The 24,366-nt window shown below is 65.2% G+C and overlaps 4 protein-coding genes across 7 annotated transcripts; all 4 read right to left on the bottom strand.

Moving 5' to 3' along the window:
• Positions 1-416: 416 nt before the first annotated feature.
• Positions 417-2,270, bottom strand: CFAP126 (cilia and flagella associated protein 126). The gene is made up of 5 exons (XM_052705508.1): positions 2,222-2,270; positions 2,009-2,071; positions 1,504-1,584; positions 1,247-1,423; positions 417-713 (listed from the first exon to the last, which is right to left on the bottom strand). Exons 1-5 carry the CDS (start codon positions 2,246-2,248, stop codon positions 438-440), a joined length of 624 nt encoding a protein of 207 aa, XP_052561468.1. The 5' UTR covers positions 2,249-2,270; the 3' UTR covers positions 417-437.
• A 455-nt stretch (positions 2,271-2,725) lies between these two features.
• On the bottom strand, positions 2,726-8,480 carry VSIG8 (V-set and immunoglobulin domain containing 8). Its single transcript, XM_052705482.1, has 7 exons — positions 8,356-8,480; positions 7,596-7,806; positions 6,874-7,075; positions 6,128-6,292; positions 4,807-4,929; positions 4,595-4,733; positions 2,726-3,269 (listed from the first exon to the last, which is right to left on the bottom strand). The coding sequence occupies exons 1-7, from the start codon at positions 8,478-8,480 to the stop codon at positions 3,101-3,103; spliced, it is 1,134 nt and encodes a 377-aa protein (XP_052561442.1). The 3' UTR covers positions 2,726-3,100.
• Positions 7,674-17,614, bottom strand: CFAP45 (cilia and flagella associated protein 45). Of its 4 annotated transcripts, none has more exons than XM_052705504.1 (12): positions 17,456-17,613; positions 15,886-16,004; positions 14,512-14,653; positions 13,806-13,970; positions 13,434-13,612; positions 13,045-13,174; positions 12,677-12,823; positions 12,489-12,602; positions 11,589-11,782; positions 10,714-10,938; positions 10,406-10,592; positions 7,674-7,771 (listed from the first exon to the last, which is right to left on the bottom strand). In XM_052705504.1, exons 1-11 carry the CDS (start codon positions 17,606-17,608, stop codon positions 10,481-10,483), a joined length of 1,680 nt encoding a protein of 559 aa, XP_052561464.1. In that variant the 5' UTR covers positions 17,609-17,613; the 3' UTR covers positions 7,674-7,771; positions 10,406-10,480. The 4 variants fall into 4 exon arrangements, with proteins under 4 accessions (XP_052561464.1, XP_052561467.1, XP_052561466.1 ...); XM_052705507.1 differs by lacking the exon at positions 17,456-17,613 and adding an exon at positions 15,290-15,546 and having other exon boundaries at positions 15,886-16,003; XM_052705506.1 differs by lacking the exons at positions 15,886-16,004; positions 17,456-17,613 and adding an exon at positions 15,290-15,796.
• A 707-nt stretch (positions 17,615-18,321) lies between these two features.
• On the bottom strand, positions 18,322-22,780 carry TAGLN2 (transgelin 2). Its single transcript, XM_052705512.1, has 5 exons — positions 22,644-22,780; positions 19,796-19,977; positions 19,107-19,281; positions 18,922-19,024; positions 18,322-18,838 (listed from the first exon to the last, which is right to left on the bottom strand). The coding sequence occupies exons 2-5, from the start codon at positions 19,973-19,975 to the stop codon at positions 18,697-18,699; spliced, it is 600 nt and encodes a 199-aa protein (XP_052561472.1). The 5' UTR covers positions 19,976-19,977; positions 22,644-22,780; the 3' UTR covers positions 18,322-18,696.
• Between the last annotated feature and the right edge of the window lie 1,586 nt (positions 22,781-24,366).

Genomic DNA, 24,366 nt, shown 5'->3' with positions numbered 1-24,366 from the left:
CTGAGGCTGAGCTGCTGCGCTTTGGCCCCGATGGGGGGCGGTTGGCGCCGAGCTGAAAGGAAACCGGCTTAAAAGCGGCCCGGAGCCGCTGGCGGAGCTGGGAGAAGCGCCGACCTTCGGAGTTTGGGCGCTGCGTTCCGTCGGTGCGATGCTGCCGGCGGTTTCCTCCTTTCCGCCCCGCGCTGCGGGTGTTGGCGGGGCTGCGGCTGCGCCGGGGGAGCTTTGAGCTGCGCTCTGTTGGGTTCCGATGGCTTCGAGCCGCGCTTTGCTGCTTTGCTTTGCGGAGGAGCCCGTTGGGGTCCCGCCTCCCATCCGCAGCCCTGAATCCCGGCTCTGCGGGGCGGAATCTGACGGCGACACCCGGCGTCTTGCGGCCCCCAACTTCCCGCAGCGGCCGAAACGGTTTTTATGGGGAGCTCCTTTTTATTCGCCGAGCCTTAAGGAGCCGCTCTGCTGGCCGGGCCGGGCTTTGGCTGCGCCCTGCCGGCTCCGCGCTGCTCCTGCAGATCTGGGGAGGGGGGGGAATCGCCTTCAGGCTTCGCTTCGGCCCCGTTTCTGCCCCGCGCCGCCCCCAGCGCTGCGTTCTGCCCCTCGCTGCTGCCGCCCCGTTGCTCCCCTGCTGCCGCCGTGGGCGAAGGCTGCGCTCCGCGCCCGTCCTCAGCGCCGCTCCTCGGCTCCAGGGCGGCACCAGGAGCCCCGCGGCTCTGCTGGGGCTGTGAGGGGAGATGGAGACGGGGGGGGGGGGGGGGGGGTGTGAACTGGACGTGGGGATGGAGGGGGGATTTGGGGACCCCGATGGGAGGGGAGGGGAGCGGCGCCCACAGCGCGTGGCACCGAGCTGAGCGGGGCAGAAAGCCCCCAAAATGGGGGGTCAGCATCGCTGCCGTCTCAGGGAACGTTTGGTGTCGGGAGACCACGGGGGGCACCGTGAGGGTCACAAGGGGTGACGAGGTGGCGAGGAAAGGTGACAGAAAAGGTGGCACCGGTGTCCAGGTGACACGACGTGGTGCCGTGGTGGCACGGCTCAGGGGCCACCTCCAGCCCCGAGGTGACTCGGTTTCAAGGCGGCGTGGCGTCAAAGCGACGCGGCATCACGGTGACGCGGCTCAGCGGCCACCGCCAGCACCCAGGGGACGCGGCGTCGCGGCGCCGAGCTGCCGTGATGCCGAGGCCCCAAAATGCCGCGGCCAAGGGGTCCCCGGGTCCCCGGTTGTCGGGGGGGGGGGGGGGGAGGTTGGGCGCCCACCTTCCCAGCCGTGTGGGCGCTGAGGCCACCGCAGCCCCCCCAGGGCGCTGGGCATTTCTGCATCCAGGCGCGGAGCTGCGCGGCGGCGGCGGCCGAACGGGCCGTGAGGTTCAGCTGCGGGGGGGGAATCCGGGCCGGCATCTCCCACGTCCCCAAAAACGTCCCCCATGGGGAGGCCTGGAGGAGAGGAGGCGTTGGGGGGGGGGGGGGGGTGCGGGGCTGGAAGAGGGGGGGGTCGGGGGGGGGGCTGCACGCACCTGGGAGCGAGGAACCGAGGGCAGCAAATGGCCGCGATCGTTGGCTACAGGTTGAGTGGAGCCGTCCCGGGGGGAGGGGCGCTGGGGGGGGCATAAATGGGATGGGATGGGGGGAGCGTGGGGGGGGATGGGATGGGGGGGTCAATGGGGTTGGATGAGGGGATGGAAGGGATCGGGGGAGAATGGGGGGGGTTCGGGGATGGGGGGCACGGAGGGAGGATTTGGAGGGCTGGGGGGGGATGGGGGGCTGTGGGGATGCCGTGGGGGTCTGAATGGGGTTGGGATGAAGGTGGGTGGGGGTCGCGGGGGGTTGTGGGTAGAAGTGGGGGGGGGGGGGGGACGGAGGAGTGCAGGTGGTGTTGGGGGGGGGGGGGGGGGGCGGCCGTTGGTGCAGGTGGGGGCGTCGCAAGGGGGGTCGGGGGTGGGATGGGGGGGTCCAGGCGGCCCCGGGGTTGGCGGGGGGTGGGATGGGGGGGGTCCCGGTGGGGTCCCGTCGTTGCGGTACCTGCCGGCAGCGCCGGGCAACGCTCCAGTTCTGCAGGCGATGGGGGGTGAAGGCGTCCTCGTACTGCGGGGGGAGCGCAGACGATGGGAGAACGGCTCCCCTCGGCCCCGGGATCCACGAATCCGGGTCCTCCCGACGGCTCCGGGTTCGGTTCCCTTGGACCCATTTCCCCCCCCCTCCATCCCACCCCTCCATTGCAGCCCCGCTCCCCACCTGACCCGCGCTGAACCGCGCCGCCATCGCAGCGTCCGCCGTCTCCTGGCAACCGCCCCCCCCGGGACGCCTCAGGGCGCCGCCTGGCGGCCGAAGGGGGGAAATGCAGGGAACGGCCGCGGCTCCGCGTTTGGGGTCGGAGCAATTCGGGTTTTGGGGTCGGAACAATTCGGGTTTTGGGATCGGAGCAATTCGGGTTTTGGGGTTGGAACAATTCGGGTTTTGGGGTTGGAACAATTCGGGTTTTGGGGTCGGAACAATTCGGGTTTTGGGATCGGAACAATTCGGGTTTTGGGGTCGGAACAATTTGGGTTTTGGGGTCGTTGTGCCGAGTTAGGAGTTCAGCATGGGGTCAGGACTGGAGCCGGGTTGGATGGCTGTGCGACGCTCGGGGTCAATGCCATCATGGGGGTCAAAGTTGGGCTCATCAATCACGATTGCCGTTAAACAAACGCCCCCCCCCCCCCTTTTTGGGACCACGCGGTGGGGCAGCGCTTCGTTCACTTTGGGTTTATTTCCTTTTGCCTGATTTCTTCCCTTTATTTCTCTCTCTTTTTTGCCATTCCCAGCTGCTGCTCCCGGTGCCGACGGCGTTTCCAACAAACACCAAATCGCTGCGGCCAATCGTGGGGGGGCACCGGGCAGTGGGACGGATGGGGGGGGGGGGGGGGACACAAGAAATAAATAGCGTGGAAATACGATACAAAAAACGGCCAAAAAGCAAAATCATCACGAGAATCATTCAGCCCCCAAAGCTTGTGGCGAACGAAGCGACGCGTCGAGGTGGAGGCGGGGAAGAGGCGAATTCTTGGCTTCGGTTTTGCCACGGAGAATCCATGGAATCGGGGCCGGGAGCCCGGAGAGGGAATCGATGCGGGGTTACAGAGCGGGGCAGGCGACCTGGTGCCGGATGCCTTCGTTGCAGAGCAGCGCGGCCGCGCGCTCGTCGCCGTCGCCGTGTTGGCACTGCATGTAGCTGATGCCGTGGGGCGAATAGGGGTGGGCGCAGACGTTGCAGGTGCGGGTCATGGTGCCGCCCGTGCTGCTCCTGAGGGGAGGGGGGAGGCACAGAGAGCCCCCCCGGGGGCAGACGTCAGAACCCAGGGCTGCCCAGAGGTGTTTGGTGGCTCCCGTGGGGCCATCGGCTCTCGGTTGGAGCCCCTCGGTGGCACCAAAGGATGCCGTCGGCCCTTGGTTGCATCCCATCGGTGGCAGCCGTTGGTGCCATTAGGACTTGGTGGCTCCTAGTGGTGCCATCAGCTCTTGGTGGCATCTATGAGTGCCATCGGCTCTTGGTTGGGTCCCACTGGTGGCACCCATCAGTGCCATCAGATCTTAGCTTGGTCCCGTTGGTGGCAGCCATCAGTGCCATTAGGACTCAGTGGCTCCTATCGCTGCCATCAGCTCTTGGTTGGACCCACCTGGTGGCACCCATCGCTGCCACCATATCTTAGTTGGGTCCCCTTGGTGGCAGCCATTGGTGCCATTAGGACTTGGTGGCTCCTATTGGTGCTATCAGCTCTTGGCTGGGTCCCATTGGTGGCAGCCATCAGTGCCATTAGGACTTGGTGGCTCCTATCAGTGCCATCAGCTCTTGGTGGCATCTATGAGTGCCATCGGCTCTTGGTTGGGTCCCACTGGTGGCACCCATCGCTGCCACCAGATCTTAGTTGGGTCCCATTGGTGGCAGCCATCAGTGCCATTAGGACTTGGTGGCTCCTAGTGGTGCCATCAGCTCTTGGTTGGGTCCCACTGGTGGCACCCATCAGTGCCATCAGATCTTAGCTTGGTCCCGTTGGTGGCAGCCATTGGTGCCATTAGGACTTGGTGGCTCCTATTGGTGCCATCAGCTCTTGGCTGGGTCCCATTGGTGGCAGCCATCAGTGCCATTAGGACTTGGTGGCTCCTATCAGTGCCATCAGCTCTTGGTGGCATCTATGAGTGCCATTGGCTCTTGGTTGGACCCACCTGGTGGCACCCATTGCTGCCATCAGCTCTTAGTTGGGTCCCATTGGTGGCAGCCATTGGTGCCATTAGGACTTGGTGGCTCCTATCGCTGCCATCAGCTCTTGGCTGGACCCCCTTGGTGGCAGCTGTTGGTGCCCTGAGTGCTTGGCGGCACACATCGTCCCCCATCACTCCTCATCAGCGCTTGGTGGCCCCTCCAGCAGCACCCGTTGGCACCCACCCCCCCCCCCCAGCAGCACCCATTCTGGGTGGCCCCCAGAGGTGACGCGTGGTGGCCATACATACAATGGTGGCACCCGGTGCCGCCCATGGGCTCGGCACCCATTGGTACCCACCCCACAGACCCCCACAGACCCCACAGACCCCACAGACCCCCACACCCACCCTCGTCCCCCCGCCCCTCACCTGCACTCGCTGCAGCTCCGCTGGCACTCCTTCCTGCGGTAGCGGCACAGCAGGGCCCCGATCAGCAGCCCCAGGAGGCTGAGCAGCAGCAAGGAGCCCAGCACGGAGCCCACGATGACTCCCGCCTGGCGGCCGCCTCCTATGGGGACAAACAGCTCGTCACCGTCACCGTCGCCCCACAGGGACCCCCGGAGCCCCCCGGCGGCACTCACTCTGTGCGGGGCTGAGGCTGAGCTGGCACGTGGCGTAGCCCACGCGGTTGGTGACCCGGCATTGGTAGACGCCGGAGTGAGCCTCCGAAAGGCTGCGGATCAGGAGGTCACCGGGAGCACGGCCTGAAGGGAGGGGGATGGAGTGAGAGTGGGGACAGGGGGACAGAGAGGGGGACGTGGGGGTGCAGGGTGTGGGGACACGTGGGGACAAACGTGGGGATATGGGGACATATATGGGGATATGGGGACATATATGGGGATATGGGGGCTTGGGGATGCATGGGGACACACATGGGGACAAACATGGGGACATGAGGACATACATGCGGACATGGGGGTACAGGGGTGTGGGGACACACATGGGGACAAACGTGGGGATATGGGGACATATATGGGGATATGGGGGCATGGGGACACACATGGGGACACACATGGGGACAAACGTGGGGACATAGGGGTATGGGGACACACGTGGGGACTTACATGGGGACATGGGGACATAAAGGGGAACATGGGGATACAGGGGTGTGGGGACACACATGGAGACAAACATGGGGTTATGGGGACATACATGGGGATATGGGGACATATATGGGGATATGGGGGTATGGGGACATACATGGGGACATGGGGACATACATTGGGATATGGGGGTATGGGGATATGGGGACATGCATGGGGATATGGGGTGCAGGGGGACATGGAGTGAGGGGATATGGAACATGGGGACACAGGGATAGGGGTGTGGGGACAGGGGGACATGCAAGGGGATGGACATGGGGACATGGCGTGCAGGGATGTGGGGACACAGAGTGGGGGGATATGGAACACGGGACGTGGGGACGTGCAGGGGGAGCTGGGTGCAGGGAAAAGGGGGAACGGGGACAGGGGGACATGGGGTGCTTGGGGACATGGAGACACGGCATGCAGGGACATGGGGACACACGGACATGGGGACACACGGATGTGGGCGTGTGAGGACACTGCTGACGGATTTGGGAGCACGCAGACAGGAGCACGGGTGGACATGTGAGCACAGGAGCACGGATGTGAGCGCAGACACGGGCAGAGCAGGCGAGCATCCGCACCACCTCCATCCACACCCGTGGTGCACGTGGACACGGGGACACACGGACATGGGGACACACAGACATGGGGACACACAGACACAGGGACACGTGGATGGGGGCACCGCTGGACACCCACAGACACAGGGCTGAGCCCACCAGACGAGCGCGGCTGGGGGCGAATGTGGTCACGGCCGCACACAACACGAGCCTCTCACCCCCTGCCACCCCCCATCCCAGCCCCCAGCGCCCACCTTGGATGGTTCCTTGGGGCAGCCGTCCTCCTCCGTACCCATCTGCCAGCTTGGCCCACTGGTAGGCCAGCGGCGCGGCCCCTCCGCGGCTGTAGCAGCGCAGCAAAACGCTGCCGCCCTGCACCTGATCTCCTTCTGTCCAGCACTGCGGGGCGGCCGGCTTCTCTGCGGGGCGAGGGGCAGCGTCACCACCAGGGGTGCGGGCACCACCGGGGCCATTGGCGCCACCGGGGATGCGGTCATCACAGGGGACGCGGTCGTTAGCGGGGGCATCGTCATCACCTGCGCCACCATCACCACCAGGGACAGGGGTCACCACCGAGGCTGCGGTCACCGCACGGGGCGCTGTCACCACCACCGGGGCCACCGCCACCATTAGGGACACCGACTGCCGGCGTTGTCACCGCCAGGGTCACAGAGACCAGCACCAGGGTCGCGGTCACCACCAGGGACATTGACGCCCCGCAGCCACTGTCACCATCACGGTCACGGTCTCCTTTGGGGCCACCATCACCACCAGGGCCACCGTCACCTCTAGAGCCACCGCCACCATTCGGGACATCGACACCAGCAGTGCCACCGCTCCCATCGTGGACACGGTCACCAGCTGGGACAATGCCACCACCACAGAGGGACACGGCCACCCCCGGGGCCGCCACCACCTCTATGGCCACCGCCAGGGACATCGACTCTCCGCCGAGGGACGTCGGTGTCGCCACCATCCGGCAGGGGGACGGGGGTCTCACCTTGCACGGTGACGATGACCTCGTGCACGGCCACCGTGTTCTTCTTGACGCGGCACTGGTAGGTGCCGGTGTCGGAGACCTGCAGGTCGGCCAGGCGGATGGAGGCGTCGTGCTGCCCGGGGTCGTTCTGCACGAAGGCCACGCGGTCCTGCAGCCCCGAGCCGCTGCCGTAGTTGACGTGGTGGTCGTGGTAGGAAAGGAACTGGATGGGGTGGAACGGGGGGGTGAGGGAGGGCAGAAGGGGCTGCTGCATCCCCGGTGTCCCCGCGTCCTTCCTGCATCCCTCCTGCTCCATCTCTCCTCATCCCTTTGTCCTGCCCCAAATCTGCTCCTCCACCTTTCTTTGTCCCATCCTTCCCATCCCATCCTATCCCACAGCATCCCATGCTATCTTACCCATCCCATACCACCCCACCCCACAGCCCTTCCCATCCCATCCCATCTTATCCATCCCATCTTATCCACCCCATCCCATCCCAACTCACCCCATCTCATCCCTTCACCTCTCCACCCTTCTTTTCCTCCCTCCATCCCTCCATCCTTTCCTCCCTCCCTCCCTCCCTCCCTCCCATCCCATCCCATCCCATCCCATCCCATCCCATCCCATCCCATCCCTCCTGCCCCATCCCTCCTCCATCCCTCCCCATCCTTTCTCCGTCCCCCCCTCCACCCCACAGGATGGGGCCATCTCAGTCACCCCACACCCGGTGCCCCACACTCACCACATTTTCGGGGCCGGTTCTCTCAGGTGTGATCTGGATCCACTCAATTCCCACACCCTGGGGACCGTTGTCCTCGGGCTCGAGGACGTAGGGACAGCCCAGCTTCACTGAGTCTCCCTTGGCCAAGTACAGCACCTCACGGCCTTTGCCGTTGATCCTTACAGCCAGGAGGAGAGCTGGGGGAGAGGGGGCAACGTGTGAGCACCCTGACCTGTGCCCCACAGCCCCCTGACCTGACACCCACCCCATCCCAACCCTATGACCCAAAGCCCCCTAACCTTACACCCACCCCATCCCAACCCTATGACCCACAGCAGCCTGACCCCATAACCAACCCCATCCCAACCCTATAGCCCACAGCACCCTGACCCTATTCCCATCCCAACCCAACACTATAACCCACAGCACCCTGACCCCATAACCAACCCCATCCCATCCCAACCCTGTGCCCCACAGCCCCCTGACCCCATAACCCACCCCATCCCAACCCTATAGCCCACAGCACCTGACCCTATACTCACCCCATCCCAACCCTGTGACCCACAGCCCCCTGACCTTACACCCACCCCACCCCATCACCCCACAGCCCCCTGCCCCCCATCTCCCCGTCACCCAACCCCTGGCTCGTGCCTCCCATCCACAAACATCGCAGCGCCCATGGCTGTCGCTCCGCTGGGGTCACCAGATGGCGGCCCGTCCCAGGGGTGCCCAGGGGGCAGCGTCCCCCCCATCCGTCCTCGGTGACATCGGGGCCACCTACCTGGCATGAGCCCCAGCAGCAGGAGCTGCCCGGCGCCGTGCCGTGCCATCGCGCTGCGGTGCCGGCGCGGAGGAGGAGGAGGAGGAGGAGTGCAGGTGGATGAAGGCTGCGAGGCGACGAAGCATCGCCCGACACCAGCAGCCCTTTTACATGCTGGGTCCCGGCGCTCCTCCCTGTGGGGCGGATGCCTTTGGGATGACTGAGTGGCTCCGAGCTGTGCGTGAGCGAAGCCGCCCTGCTCCACTCCCTACCCGGTAATTAGGAGCTGCTGCGCCATGTGGGGTTGCGTCCCATTGGAGTGGGGCTGGGGGCTGAAATATGGGGGCGCTGCGCTGCTCCGTGGGCCCCGTTCCCAACAGCGGGGTGGGGATTTAGGGCTGCGGACCCCATTTGGGGGGGCTGATCCCGTGTTAAGCAGCAGCAGCGGGGTCGGTGGGGATCCGGGATCCATCGGAAGGCTCTGAGATGGCGGTGCTGCCCCACGCAGCCCCAAAAGGGTTTTGGTGTCGGGCAGGGACACGACTGTAGGAGCTGAAAGGTGTGGTTGGAGCCTGGGCTTAATCCCCTACAAATCCCTCCTCTGGTCCTGCCCCCTCGGCGTGGGGCACGGGGATGCCGGCACCTCGAGGGGACGCTGAGCCCACCTGGGTGACATCGGGGGGACGTGGTGGCAGCGGTGGGTCAGGGGGGTGGGGATGGAGGTGGAACCTGCGGCCACCATGGATGGATTGGGGACAGGAAAGCTGCAGCAGTGGGTGCTGCTGGGGACAGGGGCGGCACAGCGGGACAGAAGGGCTGGGGACAGCGATGCCAGGCAGCGAGCAGGGGCGGCTCGGGGACGGGGACGCCTTGCAGGTGACAAAGGCCACACGGGGGGCCGCTCGACTCCCTGGACCCCCAGCAGCATCGCCCCACAGCCGCCCCAGTGCCCCATGGAGGCCGTGGCACAAGGGCAGCTCCGGTCAGTGCGCGGTGCCCCGCGGCGCAGCTCGGTGTTTTCCACCCCACCGCCCGATCCGGATGGGCAGCACCTCCCTGCAGGCCCCAAACGCTCCCCGGGGCCACAGCTGCTCCATTTACCAGCCCCACTCTGAGCTCATCGCCGTCCTTTAACCCTTGCTGGGAACAGAGGCACGTGTTGGGCAGCGTCTGTGATTTGGGGCCCCCGGGGCGGCGAAGGGGGACGAAGCCCAGCGGGGCGCAGCCGTGGTTTGGTGGCTCTGCAGCCCTGGTGCAGGATGGGGGGCACGGCACCGTGCTCTCGATTCATGGGAGCCGTGCGGGACGTGGAGCTGACAGGGATGGAGGTGACCCCAGGGATGCTGAGGGCCCCACAGAACTGAGGTTGACCCAAAGCAGCCACGCGGCCTCGCGGCGCCCGGCTTCCCTGCCATTCGGGGACACCCAGAGGGAAAGCAGCCGTTTGGGGATGCGGGAGGAGGTGGGATCCCCCCCCCCTGCCCACCCCACGCCGTCTCCCTGCCCCAGGCAGTCTCGCCTTTCCAGGCTCTCCTTATTTTCAGCTGCTCGGAGAATTAATCAGAGCCACTCCTACGGGATCCCAGCCCTCTGAAGCTGCCATTCCCTGTCCTGCTGCGGTTTGTTGTGGGTTTGTTGTTTTTTTTCCCTGTCGTTCCGAGGTTTGCATCACTCTGCGGACGCTTTGCTTTGTCCCTTCACAAGGCCACAGGGCCTGGAGGCGACACGGCGCTGCTCACAGGGCGGGTTTGGCAGCAGGGCAGCGACAGCAGGGAGTTGGGCTCCGGCTGGGGCATGGGGACGAAGCAGAGCCCCCAGGAATGGGGCAGGGGATGCTGCTGTCCCCAGCAAGCAGGGAGATGGGCAGGGGGCTGTTCCTAATGCTGATCCCAACCCCTGTCCTGCCCCAACACCGACCCTGACCCCAATTCTAACCCTAACCCTACTCCGACCCAACCTTAACCATAACCTCAACCCCAGCCCTAACCATAACCCCAACCCAACCCTGCTCCTAACCATAACCTCAACCCCAACCCCAACCCCAACCCCAACCCCAACCCCTAACCCTGACCTGCAGGTGGGAAGCAAGAGAAGGACAGGAGACGCTGTCAGCTCCATGAACATCTCTGTTTGGAGGCAGCTCTGCCTAAGCGAGCCGAAACTCCCGAGCTGCTGCCTTCTTACCCGTGTGGGGCTGAGCCCCACTGCGCGCCCACCGCTCCACCTGGGCACAGTACTTCTCCGGGATGCCAGCGGCTCTGCAGAGACAAAAACCATCAGATCCCGATGCCAGGCTGCACACGCGGCCTTGGAGCGGGTTGTGTTTGGAGGAGACACCCAGCGGGGAGCCGGGATGGGGCCGAGGGCCGCGGGCACCACCTGAGCTCCTGGATCTTCTGCTGCTTGAGCTGGGCGATGCGCTGGCTGCGCTGCTCAGCCGCCTCCTGCAGCCTCCGGCTCTCCTCAAAGGCGGCCATGCGCTCCTGCGCCCTCAGCTGCTGCTGCTCCCTCATCTGACGCCGGATGGCATCGGCGTGGGCCGACTGCAGGGCCGCCCTGCGAGCCTCCTCTGCCTTTTCCTTCTCTATCTGCTTCTGCTGGGCCCTGAGAGGGGGGAGAAGACCTCCGAGGTCATCGGATCCAACCGCCAACCCGCCCTCGCCGCTCGTGGCGCCGCGTAATGGGAGAAAGGTCCATTGCAGTCATCCTCCCCCCCTCCCTGATGTCGGAATGGCAGAATTGTGGGGTTGGAAAAAGGCCTCCAAGATCTTCCACCGCCAACCCATCCTCCCAGGCCGCCACGTTGACCCAACCCCCACTGTGTGCCAAAATGATCGCAGAAACGGGGAACCACGAAGGCTGGAGAAGACCTTTAAGGCCCCAAGGCCAACCCCCCCCATCCCCACCATTCCCACTAAAGCACGAGCCTAAAGAGAATCACAGAGCCACGAGGGTCGAAGGCCTCCAAGACCCTCAAGCCCAACTTCTGCCCACCTCTCCCACTCACAGAACCACCAGGGCTGCAGAAGAGCCCCGGGACCCCCAAGGCCAACCCCAACCCGTCCCCATTGCTCACAACCACAAGGCTCATCTTTGACCCCCAAGACTCCCCGAACCCAACGCCAACCCACACCCACAGCACCTCCTTTCTCAGCACCTCCCCTCCCCGGCCCCCCACTCTTTCAGATGGGACCCTTTCCCACCTCCCGCCCCCCCGCGCCGCCGCACCGCGCTCAGCGCAGACCCCACCTCACCGCAGGATGCGTTCGAAGTCGCGCCGGTCCCTCATCACCTGCACAGCCATGCGCTGCTCCTTCTCTGCGATCTGCTGCCTCCGGCCCTGCCGCAGCTGCTCCTCCATCTCAGCCTTCCTGCGCGCCGCCTCCTTCTCCTTCCTCCTCCATTCCCGCTCGGCCGCTTCCTGGCTGCGTTTGGCCCTCAGTGCGTCCTGCCCACGGGGACAGAAGGGGACGGCGGTGAGGCTGGCAGGGATGGTTTTCATGGCCGCGCTCCTTGCTCCACGATGGCGGATCTGCCAGCCCTCACAGCACGGCCTGGGTTGGCAGGGAGCTCAGGGGTCCCAAAGCTGCGACCCCACAGCGCCTGCAAAGCCCCCGACCTGCCCACGTCTCACAGCAGCCCAGGCTGCCCAGGGCCCCATCCAGCCTGGCCTCCAAGCCCTCCAGCGATGGACGGGGCATCGCAGCCTCTCTGGGCAGCTCTTCAGCCCCTCACCGCTCTCCCAGCACACAACTTCCCTGACCCCCAGCCTCCAGCTGCCCTCCCTCCGCTTCCAGCCGTTCCCTGCTCTCATCTCCCCTGCCCAAGAGCTGCCTCCCCTCCTGGCTGCAGGCTCCCTGCAGGCTGCACTCAGCTCAGCCCCGGCTCCTCTTCTCCGTGCTGAACGAGCCCAGCTCCCTCAGCCTGGCTTTGCAGGGAGCTGCTGCAGCCCCTGCTCAGCCCTGCGGCTCCTCTGGCTCCTCTCCCACAGCTCCCTGTCTTGTCTGGGAACCCCCAGCCCTGGACGCGGTGCTGCAGACGGGGCCTCAGAGAGCAGAGCCCAGAGGGACGATCGCCTCCCTGTCCCTGCTGCCCCCCCTCGCTGATGGCGCCCAGGATCCCGTTTGCTTTCCCAGCTGCAGGAGCTCACCCACCCGCTCTGCCTGCTGGTCGAGGGCCTTTTCCTGCATGGCCCTGAGCTGTGCCACCTCCTTCTCCTTCTCCCGACGGATTCTTTCCTGCTCAGCTTCCAGCTCTGCCTCCCGTTCCTACGTGGGACAGAGTTTGGTGGCAGCTCCCTGCACCCCATCGCCCCTCCGTGCTGCTGTGCTCAGCTCAGTACCATTTTCTGCCTCTGGTACTCGAGCACCCGCTCATCCTCCATCTTCTCCTTCTGCAGCTGCTCTTCCTTGCACCTCTGGCTCTCGTCGTTGATGCGTTTAATCTCAGCCTGGATTTTCTTCTGCTGCTCCTTCTTCTGCTCCAACTCCTGAAGCACAGAGCAGAGGCTCTGTAGTCCTCGCTCCATGGGGGCTCAGAGCCACTTTGGAAGAAGGCTCAGCCTCCCCAAGAGACCACAGCCTCAGCTCTGCACCGAGGCCGACCCCCCCCAGCGCCGGGTCACACTTCCAAGAGGTGAAAATCTGCCTTCATCATCATCATCATCACCATTCTGCTCCCCAGCAGCCCCCTGGCTCCTGCCCAGCCCACCTTCTGCTCCTCCACCTTCAGCTGTTCCAGGTACCGAAGCATTTCCTGGCTCTCCTGGTCCTTCTGCTCAGCTCTCAGCGCCCGCTCCTCCGCGTTCTTCTCGATCTGCTTCACCAGCTCCTGTCTGCCTCTGGGAGGAACCACAGGATCACGGAGTGCTTGGGCCAGGAGGGACCTCCGAGACCACGGAACCGCGGGATCTCAGCACGGCTGGGCCGGAGCTCAGCCCCTCCGTGTCACTGATCAGAAGAGCATTGGATCCACACAGACCCCCGGGGGGCTCCGTTCATCACCCCCCCCCCCGCTGGACGCAGAGCCCACAGCCCCACAGCTGCGTCCATAAATCCTTTATCCGCCCCTCAATCCCGTCTCTCCAAAAAGCCGCTCACTGCATCAGCTCCCGCTTCCTCCTGCCTTCCAGCTCCTCCTGCATCTCGTCGGCCTTCTGCCTCTCCACCTCCATCATCCTGGCCAGGCGTTTCTCCTCCTCCTCCAGCTCTCTGCCTATCTGCCGCTTCTCCAGGATCTGCGTGTCGCGGATCATGTGGCATTTCACCCCCAGGAGCAGCTGTGGGGACAAGGGGCGTCCTGGGCTCGGCGGATGGGGACAGAGAGCAGGAGGTGGAAAAGGGAAGGAGAAGACGACTGAGCGGCAGCAGGCAGCGCTCACAGCTCGTCCTCAGCGCCCCGTGGGGCCCAGGGCACCTCGTGCCACCGTCTCCTGTGATGCAGGGGAGGAGGACGGGACCCCCTGGCCTCACCTCACTGAACTCCTTGATCTCATCCTCCTGCTCCATGCGCATCCTGTTCGCCCGCTGCAGGAGGTGCTGGGCGCGTTCCTTCGCCTCCTCCTCCAGCTCGCTCGGCTTGCTCTGCTGCAGGAGGGTTTGTCGCTTTGCTGCTGCCTTCCGCTCGTTCATGGCCTCCTAAGGGGACAGGGGGAGAGCTGAGCCACCAACCTGCAGCCCTGGGCCACCATCCGTCATCCTGGGCCACCATCCTGCACTGCTGGGCCACCAACCTGCGCTGCTGGGCCACCAGACTGAACCCTGAGCCACCAGACTGAAACCTGAGCCACCATCCTGACCCCTGGCTCACCACCCTCCACCTTCTGGTTCACCATCCTGCATCCCTGTACCCCATGCTCTCATCCTGAACCCTTCACTACCATCCTTCACCCTTGGGCCACCACCCTGCATAACCCCTGGGCTCCCACCCCGCACCCCCCGGGCCCAAATCCCTCTCCTTTCTAAAGGAGACGCCCCACAGAGGTGCACTGGGGAGCTGTGGGGTGCAGCCCACGCAGCACTGCAAACTTTGGGACCCCCCACAGCCCCTCCTGGGCTCAGAGGGTTGGAGAGATGCAGGGTTTGAAGGCGGGCACCGCAATCCGGGGGGGGTGCAGGGTGCTTGTCCCACCCTATGGGTGCCCCCACGGCATGAAGGGTGGGCAGGGGGGGTGCCTACGAGCTCTGCCTCCCTCTGTGCTTTCAGGGCTGCCAGCTCAGCTTCACGCTGCTCCTTGCTCTGCACTCGGGACGACTCCTGGATGCGCTGGAAGTCCTGCAGGCCGATGATGAGGGCCGGTGTCGGCTTCTCTGAGGGGACGCTGAGACAGGAGGGCGCACAGCACAGCAATCAGTGCTGCTGGGGGTCCCTTCGCCCCCCTCCCAGCTCACCCCCAAACCCTCCTGTTGTGCTGATGGCACTGCGGTGCCACCTCAGCGCTGTGACATCCCTGTCCCGAGCGGAGAGGGACGGCAGCTGGGCGACGGGGGGAACCCACAGCGCCCCACACGCAGCACCCAAAGAGCTTGGGGCCAAGCCAGCCCCACGGCTGCCACTGGGGGGATGGAAGTGAGCCGAGCTGCGCCCCCCCCCGAGCTTCAAGCCCGGAGATCCAGGGCTGCAGCACTGCTGGATGGAATGAGTTCGGTGTGGGGGGAGGACGCAGCTCTGCCCCACGGTGACTCAGCCTCGGAGGAAACCACCTCAGTGCCCCCATTTCCCCACGTGTCAAAAATGTGGGTAATGACACAGGGCTGGGTTTGGTTGCGTTTTGTTTTTTATTTATTTCCAGGTGAGTTGTGAGGAGTTTTAATTACTGGCAGCGTTGCTCAGCCGCAGCTCGGCGACGCGTGCGGTGCATTAACCAAACTCACGGGGAGCTTTGAAGGCTCTGGGGACTAAGGATGCAGTCACTGTCATTATGTGTCACCTTTTCATCCACCCTTGGGACAGATACCTGCATAATAAGTGGCCCAGCATCACAGCATCGGATTCCAGGACGCTTTAAAGAATGGGCAGTGGCACCGACGGCCCTAATCAACGGTGTGACGCAGCCACCGCAGCCCTGAGCCGTCTGTGTTTGGGTGCCCAACCTGCACCCCGATTTTTAGGAATGGAAATGGAACCCAAACGCTTCCAGGTGGAGCCACGTGGGGGAAACGCGGGCAGCGGGCCCAAAACCTGGGGCTCCGAGCGCGGCAGCCTCAGCCCAGCCTGAAACCAAAGGGCTGCGGTGCGTCCTTGTGGGGTGGAAGCAGGGAGAGGTGAAGCGAGGGGGGGGAAAAAAAGGGGGGGGAAGGTCAAAATGAGGCTCCGTGGGGTTCGCCCGGCATAATGGCACCAAACCCCTGCGGCTTTTTAATGAGGGGATGTAATTAAAGCCGGGTTCCGACTGCTCGACCTCGTGCACAAACAGCCGCGCGCCCAGGGAGGGGGAATCGCTGCTGCCTGGGGGTGTTTGGCACCTGGGGGGGGGGACGGGGGGTTGTTTGAGGAGGGGCTGAGGGGGGTTTGTGGGGTCTGTGAGGGCGTTTGGGGGGGGGCGCGACTCACACGAGGCTGCGGATGAGGCCGTTGCCGAGCAGACGGATGGTTTCGGGGCGGTGCTGAGCGCCGGGCGCTGATTTTGGAGAGCTGCGCGCATCCCGTAGGAGCACAACGGGGCCGTGAGGCTGCAAGGAAAAACCCCAAAGCGGGGATCCCAAAGCTGGGGGGGGGGGGGGGAACCGATGCAAAAACCCCGACGCGGCGCCGTGAGACCGCAGCAGTAAAACAGACGGGGGGGGCAGAAATCCCCCCAAAGTGCCCCCAGATGTCAGGAAACCCCACACCGGGTCCCGCTCCGCCTCCTCCCGCTTCTCCCGGCGCAGCAGCGCCGCCGAGGTCCCCGCGCTCGAGGTGCCACCGCCATCTAGCGAAGCCATGCGCTATGGTCTATGGGGAGGATCCCCAACCACCCCCCATTCCGTGCGCTTGGAGGTGGGGCTGTTTGTTCCACCGCCTCCTCGGGGAGGGATGTGAGGCCACAGCCGGGTTAAAAGGGACCCTAAAGATCCCAGAGCCACGGGATCGCAGCGCGGCGGGGGCGGAAGGGACCCCAAATATCACAGAGCCGTGGGATCCCCATACAGCTGGGTTGGGAGGGACCCCAAACCCCCCCTTGCCACGGGCTGCGTGCTTCCCATCAGCTCAGGTCGCCCACAGCCCCTCCACGGCCTCCGGCTCCAAGGCTGCGGCTCCCACAGCTCTGCGAGGAACTCTCTGAATACTGAATTTCCTCCTAAAATCTGTGGGTCCAGAAGCAGCCCTGTGCCCAACCCCACACCCCGCAGTGGGGCTCAACCCCATGGGCCGGGCCGGGCAGTTGGGTGCCCTCAGGGTTCATTTCTCATCCATCACCGTTATCAGCTGCGTGTTTAATGACAGGGCTGGGCTGCACTGCCAGCAGATAACGGCTGCCTTCAGCACCGCCAGCCTCAGAGCCTGGAGAACGGGACGGGATCCGCCTCCAAGAACCCAATTAATGATTGTAGGAATGTTGTCAGGCTGTGACAACTGCACGGAGCAGCTGCTGGGGATGGAGCCCAGAGCTGAGGCGGCCGTTGTGACGTCGTCTTTCCTTCCTCTCCTTGAAAAGAGCCATTTCTTGCTGCTGTTTTTTGGCAGGAGGTCTGGCTTGCAGTGCTGATGGGGGGAAGGGGGGGGGGGGCAGAACCTCCATAGGGATCCCAATGGGGTGGAACTGGGGACACGGGGCGGCACCCAGAGCTGCAGCCTTGGAGCTGAAGGGCGTTGGGTGCCATAAAGCTGTGCTATGGGGCCATAGGGCGCAGGTTGGGGGCAAACACTGCTGGGGTTGGTGGCTGTGTGCCCCCTCCCCCCCCAAAAGAAACAAAACAAACACAGGCCTTCCCTACAGCAAAGCCCAAAGTGCTGAAGGGGTGTTCAGCCCCTCCGGCCCACAATGAAGGGGTTGGCCCAGGCCTGGGGAGCGGGGGGAAAGTCCCAGGCCCACGTGTGGAGGGCGGGGGGGGGAGGGGTCCCAGGCCCATTGTTTGGGGTCGAGGCCTGGGGGGGTTTCCAGGTCCAAGGAGGTGGGAGAAGCCCCAACGTCCCCCCTTACCCCAAACAGGCTCTCATCCACCTCGGTGCTCCGTGCCCGTCTCCGTAAGCGGCTGGAGGGCTGCATGGAGCCGGGGGGGTTGGCGGGGGTCCCGTTGAGGCCCTGCAGGCCGCGGGCGGCGCTCGCCATCCCGGTCCGCCGCTCCGTCTCCATAGCAACGGCAGCGCGCGTTTTCATGGCAACGAGACGCGCGGGGGGTGGGGCCGGCGCGGAGGGGCCGCTCTAGGCAGCTCGGAGCCGACTCGATGGTCGCTGGGGGGTGTTCGGCCCCTGCTGCGCCCGCGTGGCTCTGGAGGCGTCATCTCCACGCGTGGCTCCGGCTGTCCCCATCCCGTCCCCATCCCGTCCCCATCCCATCCCCCTCCCCGCGCGTTCCCAGACGCGTCTCCACGCCTGGGTCCCATTCGTGTCCCTTTCCCGTTTGTCCCCATTTGCGCCCTCCCATCACCCTCTCTCTGTGTTCCCAGTCGTGTCCCCGTATCTGAGTGTCCCATTCCCCACGCGTGTCCCCACCTCCCCCATCCACGTGGGGTTCAGCATCGCCTCACCCGCCCTGCAAGCCCCGCCCGCTTCCTCTTAGCCCCGCCCCCTTCCTCTTAGCCCCGCCCCTCCACGTGCTCACCCACCACCACATTCGAAGCTCAGGGCTGCTCCCCTTTGATTGGGTTCCTTGGGGTGGAGATGGGGGGGTTTCCTCCCCTATTCTCCTCATTACCACCAGACCCCCCCCACCCCACACCTGAACCCCCCCATTGCCTCTTACTTACCCCAAGAGCCATTGGGCCCCACACCTGTGGGGACAGCCCCCAGCCCACCCGACCCCAACCCCTACCCCCCCTCCCCAGCCCCCCAACCACTCTCACTCCTTATAAACAAGAAGGGGCCATTTATTGGGGCGAGAGCCACTGAGGAGGGGGGGGGGGGGCTCTCCCCAGCACGGCCCCCCCCCAAGGCACAGCGGTGTTGGGATGAGAGGGAGGGGGGGATCGGGATGCGGAGACAAAATAATTATTATAAAAAAAAAACAACACAGATTTTGGTCCTGGCGGGTGGGCACAGCCCCGGTTGGTCCATAGGGGGTCCATGGGGTGGTCCATGGGGGGGGTCCATGGGGTGGTCCATGGGGGGGGGTCCATGGGGTGGTCCATAGGGGGGTCCATGGGGAAGAGCGATGCGCTTTGGGGACCCCCCCAGCCCCATGGAAGCTTTGGGGTCGGGGTGGGGGGGGGTTGGGGGGCCGTTCAGAGGATCTGTCGGGGCATCCCATAGCCGGTCATGCCCGCCTGCGAGGCGCCGCGGTTGGTGCCCATCTGCAGCCCGATGACGCTCTGCCCCTCCTTCAGTTTATCCTCCGAGAAGACGCGGCGGTTCTCCTGTGATTTCCTACGGCCACCACCATGGGAATCAACCCCCATCCATCACCCCCCACCCCCCTGTGCCCCCCCCCAGGTTCCCCCATCACCTACTTAGGGAACCAGTTGGGGTCTCCCACGAAGAGCCCATCGCCTTTGGCCACCGCCAAGCTGCCCAGGTTCATCAGCGTCCTCTGCACGCACGCCATGTTCTTCCCTGCGTGGTGCCAACGTGGTGTCACCCCCTGTGTCACCCTTTGGGGACATCTGGGTGTCACCCCATCGTCCCCAACCCTCACCTTCCCACAGATCCACCGTCTGGAAGATGTCGGTGGCGGCGATGCCGTAACGCTCAGCTGCCTGCAGGAACTGGGAGATCTGCTCCATCTGCTTGAAGGCCATGGAGGATGCCTGGATTTTGGCCACCGGCGCTTGGCCCCGAGGATAGAGGCTGTTGATGAGGCGGCACAGGACCTGGTGGCATCAGCGGTGACAAAAACAGGGTCGTGGTGGCACCGCGATGAGCCCAACATCGGTGAGGGGACACCAGGAGCATCCCAAAGCAACGGCACCACGATGACCCCAATGTCAGAGAAGGGGACACCAGGAACCACCCCCCTATGAGGCACCATAACCTCCCCCCTCTGGTAGCACCGCAATAAGCCCAATATTAGGGGACACCGACATGACGGCACCACGATGTTTGGTGAGGGGACACCAAAACGACCTCAATATGGCGCCACGGTGACCCCAACATCAGCTGAGGGGACACCATGACCTCCCCAAGGCAACGGCACCACGGTGACCCCAAGGTCGGATGAGGGCTCACAAAACCACCCCGAAACCACGGCACTCAGGGAAGGGAACACGGCGACCACCCCAACATCAACCGAGGGGACGCCACGACCCCCCCTGAAGCCCCTTCACCGCAAAGCGAGGCGACACCACGACCCCTCGCCCCCCCAGGTCGCCACCATGGAGGACTCACGGTGCCGTCCTTGAGCCACTGCTGGAAGCCATCGCGCCCAGGCGTGGGCTGGGGGATGTCGTCTCCGCACTGCCCCACCATCCAGCGCACCAACAGCTGCTCCAGCTCGGGGTCGTACTGACGGTCGATCTTCTGCTGCACCTCCCGGCTCAGCCCATACGATGGTCCCCTGTTGGCCATGCCTGCGGGGACGCTGTGTGTCACCCATCCTCCCCTGGGGACGCGGTGACACCTCCTGGCGCTGCCCTTTCCCCTGGGATGTCTGTCTGTCTGTCTGTCTGTCTCTGTTTGGACCCTTATCGCCCGTGCCAGGCGCTCCCTGCTTCCTGCCCGGTGCCGTGGTGACAGCATTGGGGCACACGGCCCCTCCTTGGAGTCCCCACGCTTTACCATCCCAATGGTGGCACCCTCCCTGTGCCCACCCAACCCTAAACCTCACCCTAAAACCCCAACCACCAGCCCCATCCAAAGGTCCCCAAAGGTGCCAGTGATGGCACCCCCCTGTGCCCACCCAACCCCAACCCTAAACCCCAACCTCCAACCCCATCCAAAGGTCCCCCTGGGGTCCCCCCCATTGCCATGCCAATGGTGGCACCCCCTCTGTGCCCACCCAATCCTAAAACTCACCCTAAAACCCCAACCACCAGCCCCATCCAAAGGTCCCCAAAGGTGCCAGTGATGGCACCCCCCTGTGCCCACCCAACCCCAACCCTAAACCCCAACCACCAGCCCCATCCAAAGGTCCCCCTGGGGTCACCCCATATTGCCATGCCAATGGTGGCACCCCCCCTGTGCCCACCCAACCCTAAATCTCACCCTAAACCCTCACCACCAACCCCATCCAAAGGTCCCCAAAGGTGCCAGTGATGGCACCCCCCCCCATGCCCACCCAACCCCAACCCTAAACCCCAACCTCCAACCCCATCCAAAGGTCCCCCTGGGGTCCCCCCCCATTGCCACCCCGATGGCAGCACCACTCCATACCCACCCAACCCTAAACTCCATCCCGAGCCCCAAACGCCTCAAACTTAAACCTCAACCACCAACTCAAACCCCAAAAACCCCAGCCCTGAACCGAACCACCAACCCTAAACCCCAACCCTCAACCCTCAACCAAACCCCCTGACCCCAACCCCAAACCACCCGCCCCAAACCCCAGCTGGGTTCCCCCATTGTGTTGGCTCGGGTTTTTTGGCAGCCGCTCATTGAATGTTTGCAAAACTGCACCCGTTTGTATGGGATCGGATCCAGATCCGGGAGCTGCCCTGGGAGCCCCACACCGCAAACCCCAGCAGCCCCACACGCCCCAGGAATGGCGCCTGGCTCCCATCCTACAGGGCGCTATGGGGTGCGGAGCCCTGGGGTCCCCAAGGCTGGGTGACAGCATCCCAATGCTGCCCATATCGGGGTGCTCCCGACACCCTACAGCCATTGGGCGGCATTTGGGGTTCTGCGTTCTGCATTGCTGCCCCCAAAAGTCCTCCTGGGGGGGGGGGGAACTCATGGCTGGGCTGAGCCTGGGCCCCACTGCACGTCCCCAGATGTGGGGGGACCCCGATGTCACCCAGGTACCCCAACCTTGAGGTCACCCCAACGGCACCGGGGAACCCCAGTGTCACTTGGGCATCCCAACGTGGCTGGGATCAGCCCAGCACCTTGAGGTCACCCCACATCACCGGCTCACCCCAATGCCAACAAAGTACCCCGATACCTTGGGGTCACCCCAACCTTGAGGTCACCCCCATGTCACCAAGGCGTCCCAACACCACCAGGGTCACCCCGACACCATTAAGGCGCCCCAATGCCACCGTGGGCATCCCAGCACCTTCGGGTCACCCCCCAACACCACCTTAATGCCATCAGGGTCACCCCAGTATCACTGGGACGCCTCAGGTCCACCAAGGTACCCCAATGCCACTGAGGTGCCCCCAACCTCGAGGTCACCCCGACGTCACCAGGGTGCCCCAAAACCTTAAAACACTCCAAGCTGGAAATCACCCAATGCCACCAAAGGCACCCAAAGGGCTCCCAGCGCCGTCGCAGGGGGGTGTTAAGGTGCTCCCCAGGACCCGAAGCCAATGGGTGGGGAATGAAGCTGTCTGGAGTGAGGGGGGGGGAAGGAAGGGGGTCATCGCAGACCCCCACTGCCACCCCATTGTCACCCTTGGGTCTGGCGGTGCCCAAAATGGGTGAGGAATCGCCATGCTGGGGGGCACAGAGGGGTGGGGAGGGGGGGGGCCCAGACGACACAGACACTGCAGGGGGGGGCAATGAGGAGGGGTCGGAAAGGAAGGGGGCAATGAGGAGGGGGCGCCAGCCGACCCTGAGCGCACAGAGCCACCACGAGGGGAGGGGGAAGGACCCAAATGGGGAGGAGACCCCCGGGTGGTGCGCAAGGAGCGCACGCGGTGCCCGTGGGGGGTGGGACAACGGGACGCGGTGGGATCCCGGCGGTGGGAGCCTCGGATGGGCGACGGGGGACCCCCGGGACACCGGGGGGGGGGTCAGCAGCGCTCCTGCAGCCGCTCCCCCTCCCCTCCACCCCCCCGCCCCGGGGCTGCGGGGCCGGAAGCCGCACCCAGCTCCGCTCCCGTTGCCGCTCCCGGGCGCGGTGCCGTTACCCCGCAGCGGCTCCGGGGCAGCTCGGAACCGCCGTTATGGATCGGAACAACGGAGGCTGAACGAACCGAAGACCCCGAGCCGGAGACCCCATCCCGGTTCCCCCCCCCCCCCCCCCCTCCCTCCCCCTCCCCATACACACAAACCCCTCCTTCGTGCCCACCCCCATCTCTCCCGGTCCCCACCCCCCTCCCACCCCCCAGCCGGCGCCCCCCGCCCCGTTCGGTACCTGCGGTTCCGATCCCGGTCCCGGTGCGGTCCCGCAGTGGCGGATGCCGCCGCCCGCGCCCTTTTCACGGCTGATGTCACCGCGGAGGGGCGGCAACGGCACCGCCCGACCCCGGGGCGGACCCGAACCGCTGGGACTGGGGAGAACCGCACCGCCCCGATGGGACGGGGGGGCACTTGGACGGGGGGGGGGAAACGATAAGACGTGGGGGTGTGATAGGCGATAGTTGCGATAAAGCGGCCGTGAGGGGACGGGGTGCCAATGGGGGGGGGGGGCTGGGGTGGCCGAGGTGACAATGGAGCGGCTGGAGGGGAGAAGGGGAGACGGAGGGGGGGGGGTTTGGTGGTCCGTGGTGAGGATGGAGGGGATGCAATGGGGGCAGTGGTGGGGATAGGGGCGATAAGGGGGGGCTGGGGGGGGTAAGGGATGGGAGGGGGGGGGTTGGGGGGGTTTGGGACACAATGGCTGCGATGGCCTTTGGGGGGGGGAGGGGGGCTGTGATGGGGATGGGGGGGGCAGGAGTGGTGATGGGTGGGGATGGGGATGGGGTGGCTCTGATGGCAGAGCTGTGGTGGCAGCGATGGTGGCACAGCCTGCTGGGGGGGGGGAGGGGGGGGGAGGGATTGGGGGGTTACGTGGGGGGCTGCAGAGCCGCAATGTCCCCAACCCTGGCGGTGTCCCCATGGGTGGGGAGGGCCGGTGGCAGCCGCCCAAGCGCCGTCTCTATGGGGAACGGCAGCAAAACAACAAAACACAACCTCGGCACCAGGCCACCGCCGCCTCCGGATCGCTGTCCCCGCGTCCCCAACCCCCCCCCCCCCACCTCAAGAACTTCTTTCCTTCCCCCCTCCTCCCCCTCCCCCCCCCCCCCACTGTCACCCCTGATCTCAGGAGCGGCATCACACGGATGGTGGCACGGTGGGGATCGACCCTGAGGTGCCACCCCCCCAAGTTGGTGTCACCCTGAGGTGCCACGTGGCCGGATCCTCTCTTGGAGGTGGGCGTCCCCTGGGGATCCCCCTTTACCCCCCCCCCTCCCCCCCCGGCCTTCCCCGGGGGGTTTCCGGTGCTGGGGGGGGGGGGGAGGGGGAGGAGGGGACAGGGGCAGGAAGAGGCACGTGGTGACCCCCATAGGATGAGGGTGACGAGGGGGGGGTGGCAAAGTTGGGGGTGATGGGGGTGGGCGATGGTGGGGGGGGGGTGGTCACACGGTGGGGTTACAGAAAGGTGCGGGGGGGACACAGAGAGCAGGAGGGAAGGGGGGGTCAAAAGTCGCTGAGGGGGGGTCAACAACCCCAGGGTGAGATGGGGAGCAATGGATATGGGGGGGGGGGGGGGGCATATAATAGGGGGGACGCGTGGTGGGGGGGGGCTGGGATGGGACAGCTGGGGACAGCACGTGTGGCAGGGGGACATGGGGGGACATTAGGGGAAATGGGGGGGCAGCAACTGGGGTGACATTAGGGGGGTAGGGGGGGTGTGGTGAGGGGGGGCGATATGGGGGGGCGACCTAAGGGGGTGATAAGGAGGGGTGCTGCCACATGGGGGGGGGGGACACGGGGACACGTTGGGGTCATCGCCCCTTAGTGACCCCCCCCCGACCTCCCGGGTGACCCCCGGAACCCCCCGAGCGCAGCGCTGACGTCACGCGTTTTTTTGTGGCTCCGCCCACCGTGACGCGCTCCCGCGCTTTGACCATATAAGGGCACACGCGGCGCTCAAA

This window comes from Tympanuchus pallidicinctus, unplaced genomic scaffold (genome assembly GCF_026119805.1).
Source record: "Tympanuchus pallidicinctus isolate F22 unplaced genomic scaffold, pur_lepc_1.0 scaffold59, whole genome shotgun sequence".
NCBI classification, from domain to species: domain Eukaryota; kingdom Metazoa; phylum Chordata; class Aves; order Galliformes; family Phasianidae; genus Tympanuchus; species Tympanuchus pallidicinctus.
This window is presented reverse-complemented; position numbering and strand designations above follow the sequence as displayed.

Excerpts from the sequence above, each read along its gene's own strand:
- CFAP45 (XM_052705504.1), bottom strand. The coding sequence starts at position 17,608 with ATGGAGACGGAGCGGCGGACCGGGATGGCGAGCGCCGCCCGCGGCCTG. Across the intron at positions 13,175-13,433 it reads AGGAAGCGGGAGCTGATGCA|AGGCAGACAGGAGCTGGTGA; the intron begins GTGAGCGGCTTT and ends GGTTCCTCCCAG. Across the intron at positions 12,603-12,676 it reads AGTACCAGAGGCAGAAAATG|GAACGGGAGGCAGAGCTGGA; the intron begins GTACTGAGCTGA and ends TGTCCCACGTAG.
- TAGLN2 (XM_052705512.1), bottom strand. The coding sequence starts at position 19,975 with ATGGCCAACAGGGGACCATCGTATGGGCTGAGCCGGGAGGTGCAGCAG. Across the intron at positions 19,282-19,795 it reads AGTGGCTCAAGGACGGCACC|GTCCTGTGCCGCCTCATCAA; the intron begins GTGAGTCCTCCA and ends TGATGCCACCAG. Across the intron at positions 19,025-19,106 it reads GACGGTGGATCTGTGGGAAG|GGAAGAACATGGCGTGCGTG; the intron begins GTGAGGGTTGGG and ends GGCACCACGCAG.
- VSIG8 (XM_052705482.1), bottom strand. The coding sequence starts at position 8,480 with ATGCTTCGTCGCCTCGCAGCCTTCATCCACCTGCACTCCTCCTCCTCC. Across the intron at positions 6,293-6,873 it reads GGTCATCGTCACCGTGCAAG|AGAAGCCGGCCGCCCCGCAG; the intron begins GTGAGACCCCCG and ends CTCGCCCCGCAG. Across the intron at positions 4,734-4,806 it reads CAGCCTCAGCCCCGCACAGA|GAGGCGGCCGCCAGGCGGGA; the intron begins GTGAGTGCCGCC and ends TTGTCCCCATAG.
- CFAP126 (XM_052705508.1), bottom strand. The coding sequence starts at position 2,248 with ATGGCGGCGCGGTTCAGCGCGGGTCAG. Across the intron at positions 1,585-2,008 it reads TTGCCCGGCGCTGCCGGCAG|CGCCCCTCCCCCCGGGACGG; the intron begins GTACCGCAACGA and ends TGCCCCCCCCAG. Across the intron at positions 714-1,246 it reads GCGCCCACACGGCTGGGAAG|CCCCAGCAGAGCCGCGGGGC; the intron begins GTGGGCGCCCAA and ends CTCCCCTCACAG.